The sequence below is a fragment of the Anomaloglossus baeobatrachus genome, chromosome 6 (genome assembly GCF_048569485.1).
Source record: "Anomaloglossus baeobatrachus isolate aAnoBae1 chromosome 6, aAnoBae1.hap1, whole genome shotgun sequence".
Lineage (NCBI taxonomy): Eukaryota > Metazoa > Chordata > Amphibia > Anura > Aromobatidae > Anomaloglossus > Anomaloglossus baeobatrachus.
Genome location: NC_134358.1, coordinates 307,020,809 through 307,039,655, shown reverse-complemented (window position 1 = coordinate 307,039,655; position 18,847 = coordinate 307,020,809). Strand labels below are relative to the sequence as shown.

Genomic DNA, 18,847 nt, shown 5'->3' with positions numbered 1-18,847 from the left:
CACTCGCTAGCGATATCGGTACCGATATCGCAGCGTGTAAAGTACCCTTTACAGCTCCAGCAAATCAGAAGTGATTTACAGAAAACTCATTCTCACTGTGCTTTTTATTTGTAACACTTAAAGGGACCTGTGACGCATGATTCAATTCCGGACCTTCAAATTCTCTTGCGAGTGCAATTAGTTATAGGCTTTTATGGAAAAAAAGTGGAGAAAATCCGCCTGTAAAAAACACATTCATTTTTAGTACATATCAGCTATGTAAATGCACTAAAAAAAGCATGTAATCAGCACATGAATGTATTAATGAAGGTTTCTCAAAGCCAAACACCAGGAAGTATCTAAAACAAAACAGCTTTAGTTAAAACATGACAAACCAGAAAGAGACAAAATAAACTAAGATGCAAAAAACGCATAAAAAGGCACTCAAAAGTGCAATCAAATAAACCGCAAGAGAGCGAATTTAAGCAGAAATGCTGAGAAAAAAAAAATCTACACAATCCAAAATAGTCATTATGGGTATGTTCACACTGCGCTTTTTGAGAAGATTTTGGCGCTGAAGCTCTCCCCTATCACCTATTCTAGGGACATCATTTTTAGGATTATGGACATGAAACAATGGAAACAGAATATATAAAAAATGAGAACACGCCTCAAGTGGTTAGAAAATTATTGTTTTTTTAATTTCCCAAATGTTTTCATTTTTAATATGAAATTTAAATTAATCTTTGCATGTAAGTGATAACATTGATATAATTACACCATTTATAAATCAGTAGTTTAAAACCAAATTCATTCTATACAATTCTCATAGCTAGCTTTTACTATGCATAAGGCTAAGTTCACATTTCCGCTAAAATGTATCAGTCACAATCCGCTGCTCTTGTAAACAACGGAATCCATTTAGCGGATTCCGTTGCTCCCATAGACTTGTATGAGCAGCGCATTGTGACTGATGATGCTGCGTTGCACCCTCCGCCCGACTGATCAGTCGTGGAACGACTGACCGCCGGGCGGGAGGAATGCAGCATGTAACGTTTTTTGAGCAGCGCGATCCGTCGGATTTCGCTGCGCATGCTCTCTGGCTCCCTGCACACGTCACCAGCTTTGGTTGGTTACCCGATATTTACCCTGGTTACGGTGCAAGGAGCCAGCGCTAAGCGGTGTAGGCCCGTAACCAAGGTAAATATCGGGTAACCAAGGTAAACATCGGGTGCTTTGCTACCCGATATTTAGTCTGGTTACGTCTGCAGGGAGGCCGACACTTCCCCGCTCGGCCCCGCCCCCTCCCGCACATGTGTGTACACACACACTCACAGACACATACACACACACACCTGTCCCCAGCCATGCAGACAAGCACTGCCACTGACACCCTCGTCTGGCCCCGCCCCCCGCTCGGCTCCGCCCCCTCCCGCACTCCACATGTACACACACACACACACACACACACACACACACACCTGTCCCCAGCCATGCAGACCGCAGCACTGCCACTGACATCCTCAGTGCCTGGCCCCGCCCCCCGCTCGGCTCCGCCCCCTCCCGCATTCAGCATGTGTATACACACACACACACACACACACACACACACACACACACACTCTCACACTCTCACTCACCTGTCCTGCAGTCCCTGCGGCACTGACGTCCTCAGTGCCACGGCCCCGCTCGGCTCCCCCTCCCCCCGAACTCCGCCCCCCGCACACAACGGAATCCGACAAAGAATTCTGTTCTTTGTCATCCGTTGAACAGCGCATCAGTCACATGCGTCAAGCGACACATGTGACTGATACAAAACAACGGAAATGTGAACTTAGCCTTACTGGTCATAAAATGAAAAAAAAATAGGGTTTATTTAAACTTCTGGTAAACATTTAATCAGCTCGTACTCAAGCCTCAATTAAATAAAAAAAAAAAGACTACTTTTGATCCATAAATTAGTTGAGTGGAAGACGCCCTTTTCAGCAGAGATCGATACAATGCAAGAGAAAGCATTATGGTGCATTCAGATGACCGTATTAATCGGTGTGAGATTGGCCTGCAGGGATCGGACAGGCTGCGGATCTTCCTACTTGGCATGACAGCTGAAAAGAAATGTATTCAGCTGTTGAGCTTGGGTCAGGAGACACCCGGCCAGTCCTAACATTGCGGTCCGATCTCTGAATGCACCCTTAAAAGGGAACGTGTCAGTGCCTCCTAAACCACCATCCTAGACTTTATATAAGCCTATTCCTGGATTATAGGAAGGTTCTTCATGTGTCAATCACTTGTTTCGAAGTCTCAAAAATAAAGTTATAAATCTGGCTTGTTATGCGCAAATTATCCAGGACTAGTCCGGTGTAGTGTTGATTTTCCCAGACTAGCCCTGCCTCACATCTTACAATCATGATCAGGGAAGCATATCACCCACGATATAGGTAATGGCATTATTGGGGCTCTACAATTCTCACATATATGAATACAATGTACTGACTTCCAGCCATGCACAATGACACCAGGTCTCTCTGGCTTCACCATAGTACTGCGCATGTCCAGATAGGCATTAACGATGCCAATCCTGCTTTGCAGCCAGTCACAATGAAGCAGGCGCAGTGTCATCACTAATACCTACCTGGGCATGCACAGTGCACTGATGAAGCCTGAGAGCATGCACCAGACTTAACTGAGCATGGCCAGAAAGACAGAACATTGCATCTGTGTGTAAAGGCCCAGTCACACACGACGACTTACCAGCGATCCTCACAACGATACGACCTGATAAGGATTGCTGGTAAGTCGCTGGTGAGATGTCACAGTCAGACCTTACCAACGACGCAGTAACGATGAGCGACCTGTATAACGATCTCAGCGGCGGTGGGACCCCGTTAGGATGTCGTTGGTAGGCGTCAAACACAGCGATGCGTCCTGCCCAGCAGGACATCGCCTTTGAATAAAATGGTCCGGACCATTCGGCAACGACTAGCGATCTCACAGCAAGGGCCTGATCGCTGGTAGGTGTCACACTTAACGAGATCGCTGGCGAGATCGTTGCTACGTCACAGAAACTGTGACTCAGCAACAATCGCGTTAGCGATCTCATTGTGTGTGACGGGGCCGTAAGAGTTGTAGAGCCATGATGGTGCCTTACCCTGTGTGGTGAATGTTAATCACGCTCCCAGGGCAAGACAAGATCCGAGGTAGTACTAGTCTGGGGAAATCAATGCTCTGCTGGACTAGTACTCGATAATGTGATTATAGGACATGATTTTTCAGGCTTAAGAATAAGTGTATGGCGCTAAAGGACCTTCTTATAATCCAGGGATAAGCTTACATGAAGGTTAGGTGAGCTGACCGGTTCCCTTTAAAAGGGAGTGCATGATAAGAAAATTACATTTCTTAAATCAGGTTTTTGTGTTACATTCATTTTGCCATTTTTTTTTTCCATACTACAATCAAAAGCCCGCTTTACGCCTTACGATTCAGCATATGATATCGTATGCGATTGTAACCGCCCCCATTGTATGTGCGGCACGTTCAATTTGTTGAATGTGCCGCACATATGAGTAACCCCCCGTCACACGTACTTACCCGTCCATACGACCTCGATGTGGGCGGCGAAAGTCCACTTCCTGGAGTGGGAGGGATGTTCGGCATCACAGCGACGTCACGTGGCAGCCGGCCAATAGAACCGGAGGGGCGGAGATGAGAGGGACTTAAAGATCCCGCCCACCTCCTTCCTTCCGCATTACCGGCCGGGAGCCGCAGGACGCAGGTAAGATCTGTTCATCGTTCCCGGGGTGTCACACACTGCGATGTGTGCTACCCCGGGTACGATGACCAATCTGACGTTCAAATCATGAGGAATGAACGACGTGCGTGCGATGAACGTTTTACCGTTCAATCGCAATCGCACGTAGCTGTTACACACTGCAATGTACCTTATGATGCCAGATATGCGTCACTTACAACGTGACCCCGCCGACACATTGTAAGATACATTGCAGCGTGTAAAGCGGGCTTTAGATTTAAAAATTAGTAGTCTTGCAGTTTTCACACTGGCCACTGGGTTTTTTTTGGGTTTTTTTTAGGCCCGAAGAGTGCAATTCATTATTGTATTTCTGCCTATTTTGTCAAGTTTTTCTGTGTTTTGCACCTTTTCTTTTATTTGCACCAAATTAATCTTTCCATATTTGTCTTTTTTTAAAGTCTATATTGTGTGGTCTCCAAATTTAATTTTTAACTTTACCATTGTGGCTCCTTTGAGTGTATGTACACCAGAACTTTTTGAGCTATATTTACTACTTTCTTCTCTAAAGGTTGCAAAAAACCATTAGAGACAGAAAAAAATGACCATTTTTTATTTTGTCCAAAAGCCCATAATTCCTGTTTAGAGATGACCAAACCTGAGGTTCAGTGATCGTACCAAACACATACTTTACAAAAAAACAGTTCAGGTGCTTTACGCATGAACACCACTCGCACGAGCATCACTGTGCTAAGGTACGCTTGGTGCTCAACCCAGTACGGGCCTCTTGTAGTGTTTGAATGGTTTGCACTGGGGGTAACAACAGCGTGATAGGATATAGTGTGCAACCCCCAAAAAATTAAGTAAAAACTCTGCCCACCCGTCCCCGGGAATGATCTCTTATGGCTGGCTTCATGTGGGCGGAGACCCGAACTGCCAATCAGTGACTTCCTTTGGGGTCAGGTAAAGTCCGGGTCGCAAACCAAATTTTAGTCCAAGATGAAGCTGCTCAACCAAACTTCCACGGGTCCGCTCATCTCTATTCCTGTTCTTTCATGAAGCGGTTACAACAAAAATTGCCAAAAAGGAGTAAAAAATAAATTTAAACACAAAAACCTGATTTAAACAACAGATAATTTGCTGATGACACATTCCTGTTAAGGCTGAGTTAATTCCCCCGGCCCCATCATATTCCAATGTGGCCAAAAACTTAACATGGAGATTGTAATAATTTTCAAGTTATTCCACCTAAAAGCACATTCATTATTACTGACTGCACAGTTATGCAGTAAAATGCCAGCTCACTGAGTGACCATTACTAGATGCTTTTAGGGGCAGTCATTTGCAAACTATGCTAATCTACATGTTGGTGATGTTTTCGGCCTCCCTTAGGCGAACCCGAAACACCATATGGCCAGAAGATGTGAACACAGCCCGAGAGCTATAGCACCATTCACACATAAAGAATAATTAAAAATGATAGAGTAGCATCAGATTTTCCAGAAACCTGTGCATAATATATACCTGTATTCACACACACCTTGTTGCATAGAAAGTAAGTACTGTTACATGAACCGCATTCTATACGGGAGGGTAGGAGAAATGGACTGGAAACAATCTCCAACTAATAATAATAAAAAGTTTTACAAGTACCGTTTACAAAAATCACTTTTCTAACCCCAAACCACAATTCTCAGGCTAAAAATTTCAAACCCTGGAAAGAAAGAGGAAAATCAGAGTTGTGCAAGTGTATAACAAATTATGGCATTTTCGGAGTGCTTTGCCAAATTCACATACTGCATCTGGGAAGTGGTTTCACTTCTAATATCTCCTCCTACTATAGGGATGGAAAATGTCCTCCATTCTCCAATATTGTATGGGACTCATTTCATCTTTAAAATAAGTTTTTAAAGCGGCTGTCTCAAGACAGACATTTATGGCACATCGCAATTGCTTGGAAGCAGTTGGGACTTGTAAGCGGGAAACCTCATTCTAAAGACAAGTGCGGGTTCCGGGGGTGGGAAATATGAAAGTGACGACGTCCTGTGCTGAAACTCATGATCCAATTTAGGGCTCATCTACAGTACGGTGTCCAAACCTTAGATCACTGGTTTGTTCTCTGAAAGACCAGTCTTGTATGGTTTCTGCTAATGGAGCAGGAACCACTGTATCATTTGCCTAGAAACAAACTCTATAGTATATGTTCTTCCCTACTAGTAAGGTACTACTTTACTATTCCCAACAGCTTTTCTATAGGGAACTCCAATCTTTGTTTGTTTCAGCTGCAGCATTGCATTGTTCAAGTGCCTGGCAATGACACGCAGGTTATGTCACACAGATTCACATGATATGAACACGTGGCACTAGGTGCAGATGTGTATCTCCAATATCCTCTAATACAGAAAATACTTTCTAAAACGGAGCATAATTCACAAATAAATAAATGTGTCATCATGAATAAGTCTGTTATGTACCATTGCGTACCAAGGCACTTCAGAATCTGGAAAGTATTGTAAATGCTGGTAAGGTTTTCTGCCGAGATGCAGTCAGGTAAACATTAGTTCAGTCAAGCTAGTCTGCTTTTGTGAAATTAAATCTTCTGGGCTTAGAGCTTCTCGTGTAAACTGGAGAAAGTCCCTTTTGCAGCCATTTTCTTCTACCTCTCAAACTTCCAAAGCTGATTCTTCTCCAAGGCGTTACAAGGCTGCATCTGCACATCTCCCCGGCCTTCTGATGTACGGTAGGAACTAAGACATTTGTCTGAGTTAGGATGATAGATCGTTCCATCCTGTACAGAAACACAAAAGATGTGCAAAGTGTCATTATTCGGGTAGAAATCTTCTGTTTGGCTACCATTATGCTCTTCATACGAATGATACTCTAATAAGGCCGTCTTCATATGTCTGACATGCGAGTATAGAGTGCAATGTTCAGACAAGACATGGGTCTCCTGACCAGCACTAAAAGCGTCATGCTTCCACAAGAGGCGATTGACGTGGTCTGGACATTGTGGATCACATTCAGGCTACAAATGTCAGACATGAGAAAATGGCCTAACACTTGTACTGCTACAAAGTGGGTGTCATACTTGCTTCTGCGGTTACACAATTTCAGCTACTTTGTATGCATCAGTTCATTTGTTTTTGAAACACCTTACATGTAAATGCAATTTAATTAAAAGAAGTTCTGCCTTCATGGCTACGCCCTAGTTACACACACACGGAAGACTTGCTAATCACCTGGAGGGGGATGGGAGAAGCTGTGGCTGACTCCTCTCGGGTCTCTTCAAGCTATATTTTCTCTGCAATACTGGAGCATTCCCGAGAATCTGGCTCTGAATCATGATGCCAATGGTTTGGGCAGCATGAATCAGGTTCCTTTTCAGAAGGGATAACACAGTGAAAGGCAATCTGTCATCAGGTTTCTGACACATAATATGAAAGTAGCATAACGTAGGAACAGAGACTCTGATTTGAGTGATGTGTCACTTACAGGGCTGCCTGCTGCAGTTTTGATAAAATCACTGTTTAATCAGCAGGAAATTATCACTATCGGACTACTTGGCGTGCTGCCAGGTAGTCAAGCACATTCATGAGCTGTTTATAATCACGCCCCCACAACTGATTGGTAGCTTCTTGTGTACACTGTACATGGACAGAAAGCTGCCATAAGAGCTGTGGGCGGCATTATAGAGCTCCAAACTCAAATAACTGCTGATCTCCAGCAGAGAAAACAGTGATTTTATCAAAATGGCAGGAAGCAGTTCAGTAGGTATTACATCTCTTTAATAAGGCCGGGGCCACACGGTGCACTAGTGAGATCCTCGCATGACACTCTGCTTACGCTGGCAGTACAGTGGGAGCTGAGTGTCACTGGTAGTATGCATGCAACTGAGCTCCGACTGTGCGAGCGGACATCAGTTGCGTGGGGGCGGGTCGGCTCTGCGGAGGGGAGGGAGGGATTTCTCTCCCTCTCTCCTCCGTAGCCAGCTATTGCCATTCTCGCACTGCACTGGCAGTACACCGGTGTACCACGAGTGCAGTGCGATTTTTCTCTCACCCCATACACTTGAATGGGTGCGAGAGAAAGTCTCGCATTACAGTCACAGCATGCTGCTATTGTTTTCTCGGTCCGATTAGGGCTGAGAAAATAATCGCTAATGTGTGCTGACACACAGGCTAGAATTGGTCCCAGGGGAATGCGATGTTTTATCGCACTCCACTCGCACTGTTTTTCTCGCTGTGTGTCTTAGGCCTAAGAGTCTCAGTCTGTACATTATACTACTCTCAGATGGTAGAGCAAAAAACTGGTGAAAAATGACCTTTAAAAAGGAGTCTGTCACACCCAAAACTGAAATGATACCATTTAAACAGTCATGAAGGAAATTAGCCCCTACAAACATCATACTTGTAGTACAGATTTGTAATTTTTTTTATGTAAAAACAGCTTTTTACATATGTGAATAAGGGGGCTTTTGTGCACCCTTGGAGTAGTCTAGTGCTCAGTGGATGATTGCGCCCTCTCAATTACAATTCTTCGCCCCTCCCCTTGTGATGATTCACAGTGCTCTAAGAGCGCTGCCTGGATTGAATCCTCAGCCCAGCACGTGCTGACATTGTATGAGCTATTGGCTCTGCAATGTCCATGTGCAGGCGGCCTCTGATCGCACCCTGCTCTCTCTGCCGTGGCCGCTACCTGCACACAGGATCTCAGTAACAAGCGATTGATGGAAAGGGAGATGCACTTGTCTCCTTATTGGTGACTCACTGCTGTGTGAACCTGTGTGCAGAAAGCAGCCACTGCAGCAATCAGAGGGCGCCTGCACACACAGACATGGTGTGAGCTCTCGGCTAGTGCAATGTCAGACCATGCAGGCCTGAGGAGTCAATACAGCCTGTGCGCTGAAACCCCCTCATTTACAAACCCTTTTAAACAAAACAACCGCTATAAAAATCCCTTGTACTTGTGGTACAGATTTTACTCCAAGTCCGCTATATCTATATATATAATTGCCTTATTCTGTCTGTCTGTCTGTCTATCTGTCTGTCTGTCTGTCTGTCATGCTCCAAAATTGTGTCCTTACGGTGACACAAAGCTGATTGGCCGCTGGGCTCGCAATGGCCCCGCCCCCCCACGGATTGGCCGCTCGACTCGGCTCCTCCCCCCCGCACGGATTGGCCGCTCGCCTCGGGTCCGCCCCCCCCGCACGGATTGGCCTCCACTCACTCTGACTCACACTCACACTCAGACTCACATGCACACTCACACTCAGACTCACACTCAGACTCATCTATATATATAATTGCCTTATTCTGTCTGTCTGTCTGTCTATCTGTCTGTCTGTCTGTCTGTCATGCTCCAAAATTGTGTCCTTACGGTGACACAAAGCTGATTGGCCGCTGGGCTCGCAATGGCCCCGCCCCCCCACGGATTGGCCGCTCGCCTCGGCTCCTCCCCCCCGCACGGATTGGCCGCTCGCCTCGGGTCCGCCCCCCCCGCACGGATTGGCCTCCACTCACTCTGACTCACACGCACACTCACACTCAGACTCACATGCACACTCACACTCAGACTCACACTCAGACTCACATGCACACTCACAATCAGACTCACACGCACACTCACACTCACACGCACACTCACATGCACACTCACATGCACACTCACACGCACACTCACACAGACTCACACGCACACTCACAGACTCACACGCACACTCAGACTCACACTCACACACACTCAGACTCAGACTCACACTCAGACTCACACTCACACTCAGACTCACACTCAGACTCACACTCAGACTCACACACACTCACACTCACACTCAGACTCACACTCAGACTCACACTCACATGCACACTCACACTCAGACTCACACTCAGACTGACACGCACACTCAGACTCACACTCACACTCAGACTCACACTCAGACTCACACTCAGACTCACACTCAGACTCACACTCAGACTCACATGCACACTCACACTCAGACTCACACGCAGACTCAGACTCAGACTCACACTCAGACTCACACACACTCACACTGACACTCAGACTCACACGCACACTCACTCACACTCACTCACACTCAGACTCAGACTCAGACTCACACTCAGACTCACACGCAGACTCAGACTCAGACTCACACACACTCACACTCACACTCACACTCACATGCACACTCACACTCACACTCACATGCACACTCACACTCAGACTCACACTCAGACTCACACTCAGACTCACACTCAGACTCACACTCAGACTCACACGCACACTCACTCACACTCACTCAGACTCACACTCAGACTCACACTCAGACTCACACTCACATGCACACTCACACTCAGACTCACACTCACATGCACACTCACACTCAGACTCACACTCACATGCACACTCACACTCAGACTCACACTCACACTCACTCACATGCACACTCACACTCACACTCACATGCACACTCACACTCAGACTCACCCTCAGACTCACACTCACATGCACACTCAGACTCACACTCACACTCACATGCACACTCACACTCAGACTCACACTCACATGCACACTCACACTCAGACTCACACTCACATGCACACACACTCAGACTCACACTCACATGCACACTCACACTCAGACTCACACTCACATGCACACTCACACTCAGACTCACACTCAGACTCACACTCACATGCACACTCACACTCAGACTCACACTCACATGCACACTCACACTCAGACTCACACTCACATGCACACTCACACTCAGACTCACACTCACATGCACACTCACACTCAGACTCACACTCACATGCACACTCACACTCAGACTCACACTCACATGCACACTCACACGCACACTCACACAGACTCACACGCACACTCACAGACTCACACGCACACTCAGACTCACACTCACACACACTCAGACTCACACTCACACTCAGACTCACACTCACATGCACACTCACACTCAGACTCACACTCAGACTGACACGCACACTCAGACTCACACTCAGACTCACACTCAGACTCACACGCACACTCACACTCAGACTCACACTCAGACTCACACTCAGACTCACACTCAGACTCACACTCAGACTCACATGCACACTCACACGCAGACTCAGACTCAGACTCACACTCAGACTCACACACACTCACACTCACACTCAGACTCACACGCACACTCACTCACACTCACTCACACTCACACCCAGACTCAGACTCACACTCAGACTCACACGCAGACTCAGACTCACACTCAGACTCACACACACTCACACTCAGACTCAGACTCACACTCACATGCACACTCACACTCAGACTCACACTCAGACTCACACTCAGACTCACACGCACACTCACTCACACTCACTCAGACTCAGACTCACACTCACATGCACACTCACACTCAGACTCACACGCAGACTCAGACTCACACACACTCACACTCAGACTCACACGCACACTCACTCACACTCACTCACACTCAGACTCACACTCAGACTCACACTCACTCACATGCACACTCACACTCAGACTCACACTCACATGCACACTCACACTCAGACTCACCCTCAGACTCACACTCACATGCACACTCAGACTCACACTCACACTCACATGCACACTCACACTCAGACTCACACTCACATGCACACTCACACTCAGACTCACACTCACATGCACACTCACACTCAGACTCACACTCACATGCACACTCAGACTCACACTCACATGCACACTCACACTCAGACTCACCCTCAGACTCACACTCACATGCACACTCAGACTCACACTCACATGCACACTCACACTCACATGCACACTCACACTCACATGCACACTCACACTCACACTCAGACTCACACTCACATGCACACTCACACTCAGACTCACACTCACATGCACACTCAGACTCACACTCACACTCACATGCACACTCACACTCAGACTCACACTCACATGCACACTCACACTCAGACTCACACTCAGACTCACACTCAGACTCACACTCACATGCACACTCACACTCAGACTCACACTCACATGCACACTCACACTCAGACTCACCCTCAGACTCACACTCACATGCACACTCAGACTCACACTCACATGCACACTCACACTCACATGCACACTCACACTCACATGCACACTCACACTCACACTCAGACTCACACTCACATGCACACTCACACTCAGACTCACACTCACATGCACACTCAGACTCACACTCACACTCACATGCACACTCACACTCAGACTCACACTCACATGCACACTCACACTCAGACTCACACTCAGACTCACACTCAGACTCACACTCACATGCACACTCACACTCAGACTCACACTCACATGCACACTCACACTCAGACTCACACTCAGACTCACACTCACATGCACACTCACACTCAGACTCACACTCACATGCACACTCACACTCAGACTCACACTCACATGCACACTCACACTCAGACTCACACTCACATGCACACTCACACTCAGACTCACACTCACATGCACACTCACACTCAGACTCACACTCACATGCACACTCACACTCAGACTCACACTCACATGCACACTCACACTCAGACTCACACTCACATGCACACTCACACTCAGACTCACACTCACATGCACACTCACACTCAGACTCACACTCAGACTCACACTCACATGCACACTCACACTCAGACTCACACTCACATGCACACTCACACTCACATGCACACTCAGACTCACACTCACACTCAGACTCACACTCAGACTCACACTCACATGCACACTCACACTCAGACTCACACTCACATGCACACTCACACTCAGACTCACACTCACATGCACACTCACACTCAGACTCACACTCACATGCACACTCACACTCAGACTCACCCTCAGACTCACACTCACATGCACACTCAGACTCACACTCACATGCACACTCACACTCACATGCACACTCACACTCAGACTCACACTCACATGCACACTCACACTCAGACTCACACTCACATGCACACTCACACTCAGACTCACACTCACATGCATACTCACACTCAGACTCACACTCACACTCACATGCACACTCACACTCAGACTCACACTCACATGCACACTCACACTCAGACTCACACTCACATGCACACTCACACTCAGACTCACACTCAGATGCACACTCACACTCAGACTCACACTCACATGCACACTCACACTCAGACTCACACTCACATGCACACTCACACTCAGACTCACACTCACATGCACACTCACACTCAGACTCACACTCAGACTCACACTCACATGCACACTCACACTCAGACTCACACTCACATGCACACTCACACTCAGACTCACACTCACATGCACACTCACACTCAGACTCACACTCAGACTCACACTCACATGCACACTCACACTCAGACTCACACTCACATGCACACTCACACTCAGACTCACACTCACATGCACACTCACACTCAGACTCACACTCACATGCACACTCACACTCAGACTCACCCTCAGACTCACACTCACATGCACACTCAGACTCACACTCACATGCACACTCACACTCACATGCACACTCACACTCAGACTCACACTCACATGCACACTCACACTCACACTCAGACTCACACTCACATGCACACTCACACTCAGACTCACACTCACATGCACACTCACACTCAGACTCACACTCAAACTCACATGCACACTCACACTCAGACTCACACTCACATGCACACTCACACTCAGACTCACACTCACATGCACACTCACACTCAGACTCACACTCACATGCACACTCAGACTCACACTCACATGCACACTCACACTCAGACTCACACTCACATGCACACTCACACTCAGACTCACACTCACATGCACACTCAGACTCACACTCACATGCACACTCACACTCACATGCAAACTCACACTCACATGCACACTCACACGCACACTCACACTCAGACTCACACTCACACGCACACTCACACTCACATGCACACTCACACTCAGACTCACACTCACATGCACACTCACACTCAGACTCACACTCACATGCACACTCAGACTCACACTCACATGCACACTCACACTCAGACTCACACTCACATGCACACTCACACTCAGACTCACACTCACATGCACACTCACACTCACATGCACACTCACACTCACATGCACACTCACACTCAGACTCACACTCACATGCACACTCACACTCACATGCACACTCACACTCACACTCACATGCACACTCACACTCACATGCACACTCACACTCACATGCACACTCAGACTCACACTCAGACTCACACTCACATGCACACTCACACTCACATGCACACTCGCACTCACATGCACACTCGCACTCACACTCAGACTCACACTCAGACTCACACTCAGACTCACACTCAGACTCACACTCACACTCACATCAGATCGCATCCACGTCCTGCAGCGGCAGAACACACACACCTCACACACACATCAGATCGCATCCACGTCCTGCAGCGGCGGAACACACACACCTCACACACACATAAGAACAGACACACACACACACACATCAGATCACACTCACTCTCACACACACCTCACATCGCATCCACACACTCACAACATCCCGTGATATCGCTTGCTTCTCGGCGGCGATACTGTGCTGTGAGCTTCCAGGACCTGCTGGAGGATCACATGGCCGGAAGCATGTGGTATCTCCGGATGTTGTGAGTGTGTCAGCGCGTATGTGCGATATCGTCAGTGTGTGTGTGTATGCGATCGGATGTGTGTGAGTGTGTGTGAGTGTATGTGATCGGATGTGTGTGAGTGTATGCGATCGGATGTGTGTGAGTGTGTGTGTGTGTGTGTGAGTGTATGCGATCGGATCTGTGAGTGTCGGCAGAGGAGCACGGCGTGCAGCACAGCTGCTGGGACCGCCCACCGGTGGGCACAGGGAGAAGTGGGGTGTGTGTGTGAGTGTATGCGATCATATGTGTGCGTGTTTACTGTCTGATGTGTGACTGTGGAGCACGATGGGGGGTGCACAGCATGGGGGATGTAGCACGATGGGGAGTGCGCAGCATGGGGGATGGAGCACGATGGGGAGTGTGCAGCATGGGGGATGGAGCACGATGGGGAGTGCGCAGCATGGGGGATGGAGCACGATGGGGGGTGCGCAGCATGGGGGATGGAGCACGATGGGGGTGCGCAGCATGGGGGATGGAGCACGATGGGGAGTGCGCAGCATGGGGGATGGAGCACGATGGGGTGTGCGCAGCATGGGGGATGGAGCACGATGGGGGGTGCGCAGCATGGGGGATGGAGCACGATGGGGAGTGTGCAGCATGGGGGATGGAGCACGATGGGGAGTGTGCAGCATGGGGGATGGAGCACGATGGGGAGTGCGCAGCATGGGGGATGGAGCACGATGGGGAGTGCGCAGCATGGGGGATGGAGCATGATGGAGAATGCGTAGCATGGGGGATGGAGTACGATGGGGAGTGCGCAGCATGGAGGATGGAGCACGTTTGGGAGTGCGCAGCATGGGGGATGGAGCATGATGGGGAATGCGTAGCATGGGGGATGGAGCACGATGGGGAGTGCGCAGCATGGGAGATGGAGCATGATGGGGGGTGCGCAGCATGGGGGATGGAGCACGATGGGGAGTGTGCAGCATGGGGGATGGAGCACGATGGGGAGTGCGCAGCATGGGGGATGGAGCACGATGGGGAGTGCGCAGCATGGGGGATGGAGCACATTTGGGAGTGCGCAGCATGGGGGATGGAGCACGATGAGGAATGCGCAGCATGGGGGATGGAGCACGATTGGGAATGCGCAGCATGGGGGATGGAGCACGATGGGGAATGCGCAGCATGGAGGATGGAGCACAATGGGGAGTGGGGATGGAGCACGATGGGGGGTGCGCAGCATGGGGGATGGAGCATGATGGGGGGTGCACAGCATGGGAGATGGAGCACGATGGGGGGTGGACCACGATGGGGGGTGCACACCTCCCCCCAAAACACACACACACACTGCCACACACGCACTGCACAACACACCACACACACACTGGGAACCACAAACACCACCCTACACAGACACCCACACACACAGACAACGCCGCAGACACACAACACTCAACACACAAACACCGCGGCACACACAAATATACGCACATACCGCACAACACACACATTGCACAAAACATACCTCCCCCCAAAACACACACACACATACACAACGATACAGACACACAGCGCTCCACAAATAACGACACACAACGCAAGACACAAACAACACCGCTCTCACCCCCCGCTACACCCAGACAACACCCAGAACATGTACAGCCCCTACACAAACACTTGGTAACTACACACAACAACATCTATATATATATATATATAACAAAAATCATACATTAACTACACAATACGTAAATTCTAGAATACCCGATGCGTAGAATCGGGCCACCTTCTAGTGAATGTATAAATGGTTTAGTTTCAGCATTGGTGATGACAGATTCCCTTTAACAACAGAAAACGGTAGCTCCCATTTTACAGACATCACCAAAACTGAACTTTCAGTACTTAGAAAAAAATTCCTAGACTTCTGAATCATGATTTCTTCTTTACTGTTCATATGAGCCAGAAATTCAACAGCACAATTGTGACTTTTAGCCACATGTTTTGTTACAAAATGAGACTTGAAGAGTATGGATACATATCATTTTGACTACACAGTACACATCTTCTAATACACTTATGAGAGGTTTTTTATGCAAAATATCACTCTTAAGTACTTTCTTCAAAGCATTAGAGATCCAGTTGTAACTACAGACATTAAACCAGTAGGGGGCAGCAGTGAAATGCATGTTTCTGCAGCTTGTTTATGAAAATTATTGATGCTTCTATGAGATATTGCTCAGCTAGAATTTAAAAGTGCACCAATCACCAGGATTTTCCTATATAACCTAAAGCCACTATCAGGCTGATTCCATATACACACACAATTGTCAACTAGGATGTAAAGGTTTTGAAACACAAGCAAGTAAAGTTTGTAAAATGAGCAACTTTTTAAATGACAGCAGCTGCCGATCAGTTACCGTGTTTCCCCGAAAGTAAGACAGTGTCTTACATTCTTTTTACCCCCAAAAGTGCCACTATGTCTTACTTTCGGGGTATGTCTTATATTGGAAAAAATACCACAGCAATCGCAGCAAGTCTCCATGCAATGTACCGTATGGGGACTTGCCGCGATTGCGCCCTAAGTGTACCGCAAGTTACGGAAACTTAACCACCAGCGGCTGCACATGAGGGCACTGAGGCTGCGTGATTTTGTATGTTGTCCATGGTCCTGATGGACCACGGACAACATTACTGCAACATTTCAACATTTCTCGGTAGCCGAGCGTTCAGCTGAGTGCCCGACCGCCGGCATGAGTCAGCTCTCAGCTGAGCGCTCAGCCGCCGGCATGTCAGGGCGTTCAGCTGAGCGCCCGACCGCCGGCATGTGTCAGCTCTCAGCTGAGCGCTAAGCCGCCGGCATGTCAGGGCGCTCAGCTGAGCGCCCGATCGCCGACATGTGACAGCTCTCAGCTGAGCGCTCTGCCGCCGGCATGTCAGGGCGCTCAGCTGAGCGCTCGGCCGCCGGCATGTCAGGGCGCTCAGCTGAGCGCTCGGCCGCCGGCATGTCAGGGCGCTCAGCTGAGCGCTCGGCCGCCGGCATGTTAGGGCGCTCAGCTGAGCGCTTTGCCGCCGGCAAGTCAGGACGCTCAGCTGAGAGCTGTCACATGCCGGCGGCATGTCAGGGCGCTCAGCTGAGCGCTCGGCCGCCGGCATGTCAGGGCGCTCAGCTGAGCGCCCGACCGCCGACATGTGACAGCTCTCAGCTGAGCGCTCTGCCGCCGGCATGTCAGGGCGCTCAGCTGAGCGCTCGGCCGCCGGCATGTCAGGGCGCTCAGCTGAGCGCTCGGCCGCCGGCATGTCAGGGCGCTCAGCTGAGCGCTCGGCCGCGGGCATGTTAGGGCGCTCAGCTGAGCGCTTTGCCGCCGGCAAGTCAGGACGCTCAGCTGAGAGCTGTCACATGCCGGCGGCATGTCAGGGCGCTCAGCTGAGCGCTCGGCCGCCGGCATGTTAGGGCGCTCAGCTGAGCGCTTTGCCGCCGGCAAGTCAGGGCGCTCAGCTGAGCGCTCGGCCGCCGGCATGTCAGGGCGTTCAGCTGCGCGCTCGGCCGCCGGCATGTCAGGGCTCTCACCTGAGCGCTCGGCCGCCGGCATGTCAGGGCGTTCAGCTGAGCACTCGGCCGCCGGCATGTCAGGGCTCTCAGCTGAGCGCTCGGCTGCCGGCATGTCAGGGCGCTCAGCTGAGCGATCGGCCGCTGTAACTGTACTGTAAAGAAGAAAATAAATAAATAAATAAATTTTTACTACGTCTTACTTTCGGGGTACATCTTACATTAGCCGACCCCCCCCAAAACCACCACTACGTCTTACTATCGGGGGTGTCTTACTATCGGGGAAACACGATAATAGCTGGGGTGGGTATTCATAGTGATTCCTGCCCCCTGCCTCTCAATCCTCGCCCTGATATGTATGCTAATTCTATTATAGAATCGTTTTACTAACTGACTAGAAGGACCTGTTCTGATGTCGTACCCATGTGACCAGAATGGGCGGTGTCTCAGCCAACAAAAGAAGGGAATTTTGTTTACTTACCGTAAATTCCTTTTCTTCTAGCTCCAATTGGGAGACCCAGCCAATTGGGTGTATAGCTACTGCCTCCGGAGGCCGCACAAAGTACTACACTTAAAAGTGTAAGGCCCCTCCCCTTCTGGCTATACACCCCCCCGTGGGAGCACGGGTCCTTCAGTTTTAGTGCAAAAGCAAGAAGGAGGAAAGCCAATAACTGTTTCAAAAACAAATTCAATCCGATAAACAATATCGGAGAACGTAAGTTATTAACATGAACAACATGTGCACCCGAAAAACAAATACCCTCAGAAAAACAGGGCGGGTGCTGGGTCTCCCAATTGGAGCTAGAAGAAAAGGAATTTACGGTAAGTAAACAAAATTCCCTTCTTCTTTTTCGCTCCTAATTGGGAGAC

At 49.0% G+C, this 18,847-nt stretch overlaps 1 protein-coding gene across 1 annotated transcript in view; it reads right to left on the bottom strand.

Annotated features, from left to right (window-relative positions):
* Positions 1-661: 661 nt before the first annotated feature.
* The window catches only part of GALNT4 (polypeptide N-acetylgalactosaminyltransferase 4), a 125,029-nt gene continuing 106,843 nt past the window's right edge, over positions 662-18,847 (bottom strand). The window contains exon 11 of the mRNA XM_075314918.1: positions 662-6,512. Coding sequence (XP_075171033.1) covers positions 6,381-6,512 — 132 coding nt within the window. The 3' untranslated portion in view covers positions 662-6,380. The remainder of the gene's footprint in view (positions 6,513-18,847) is intronic.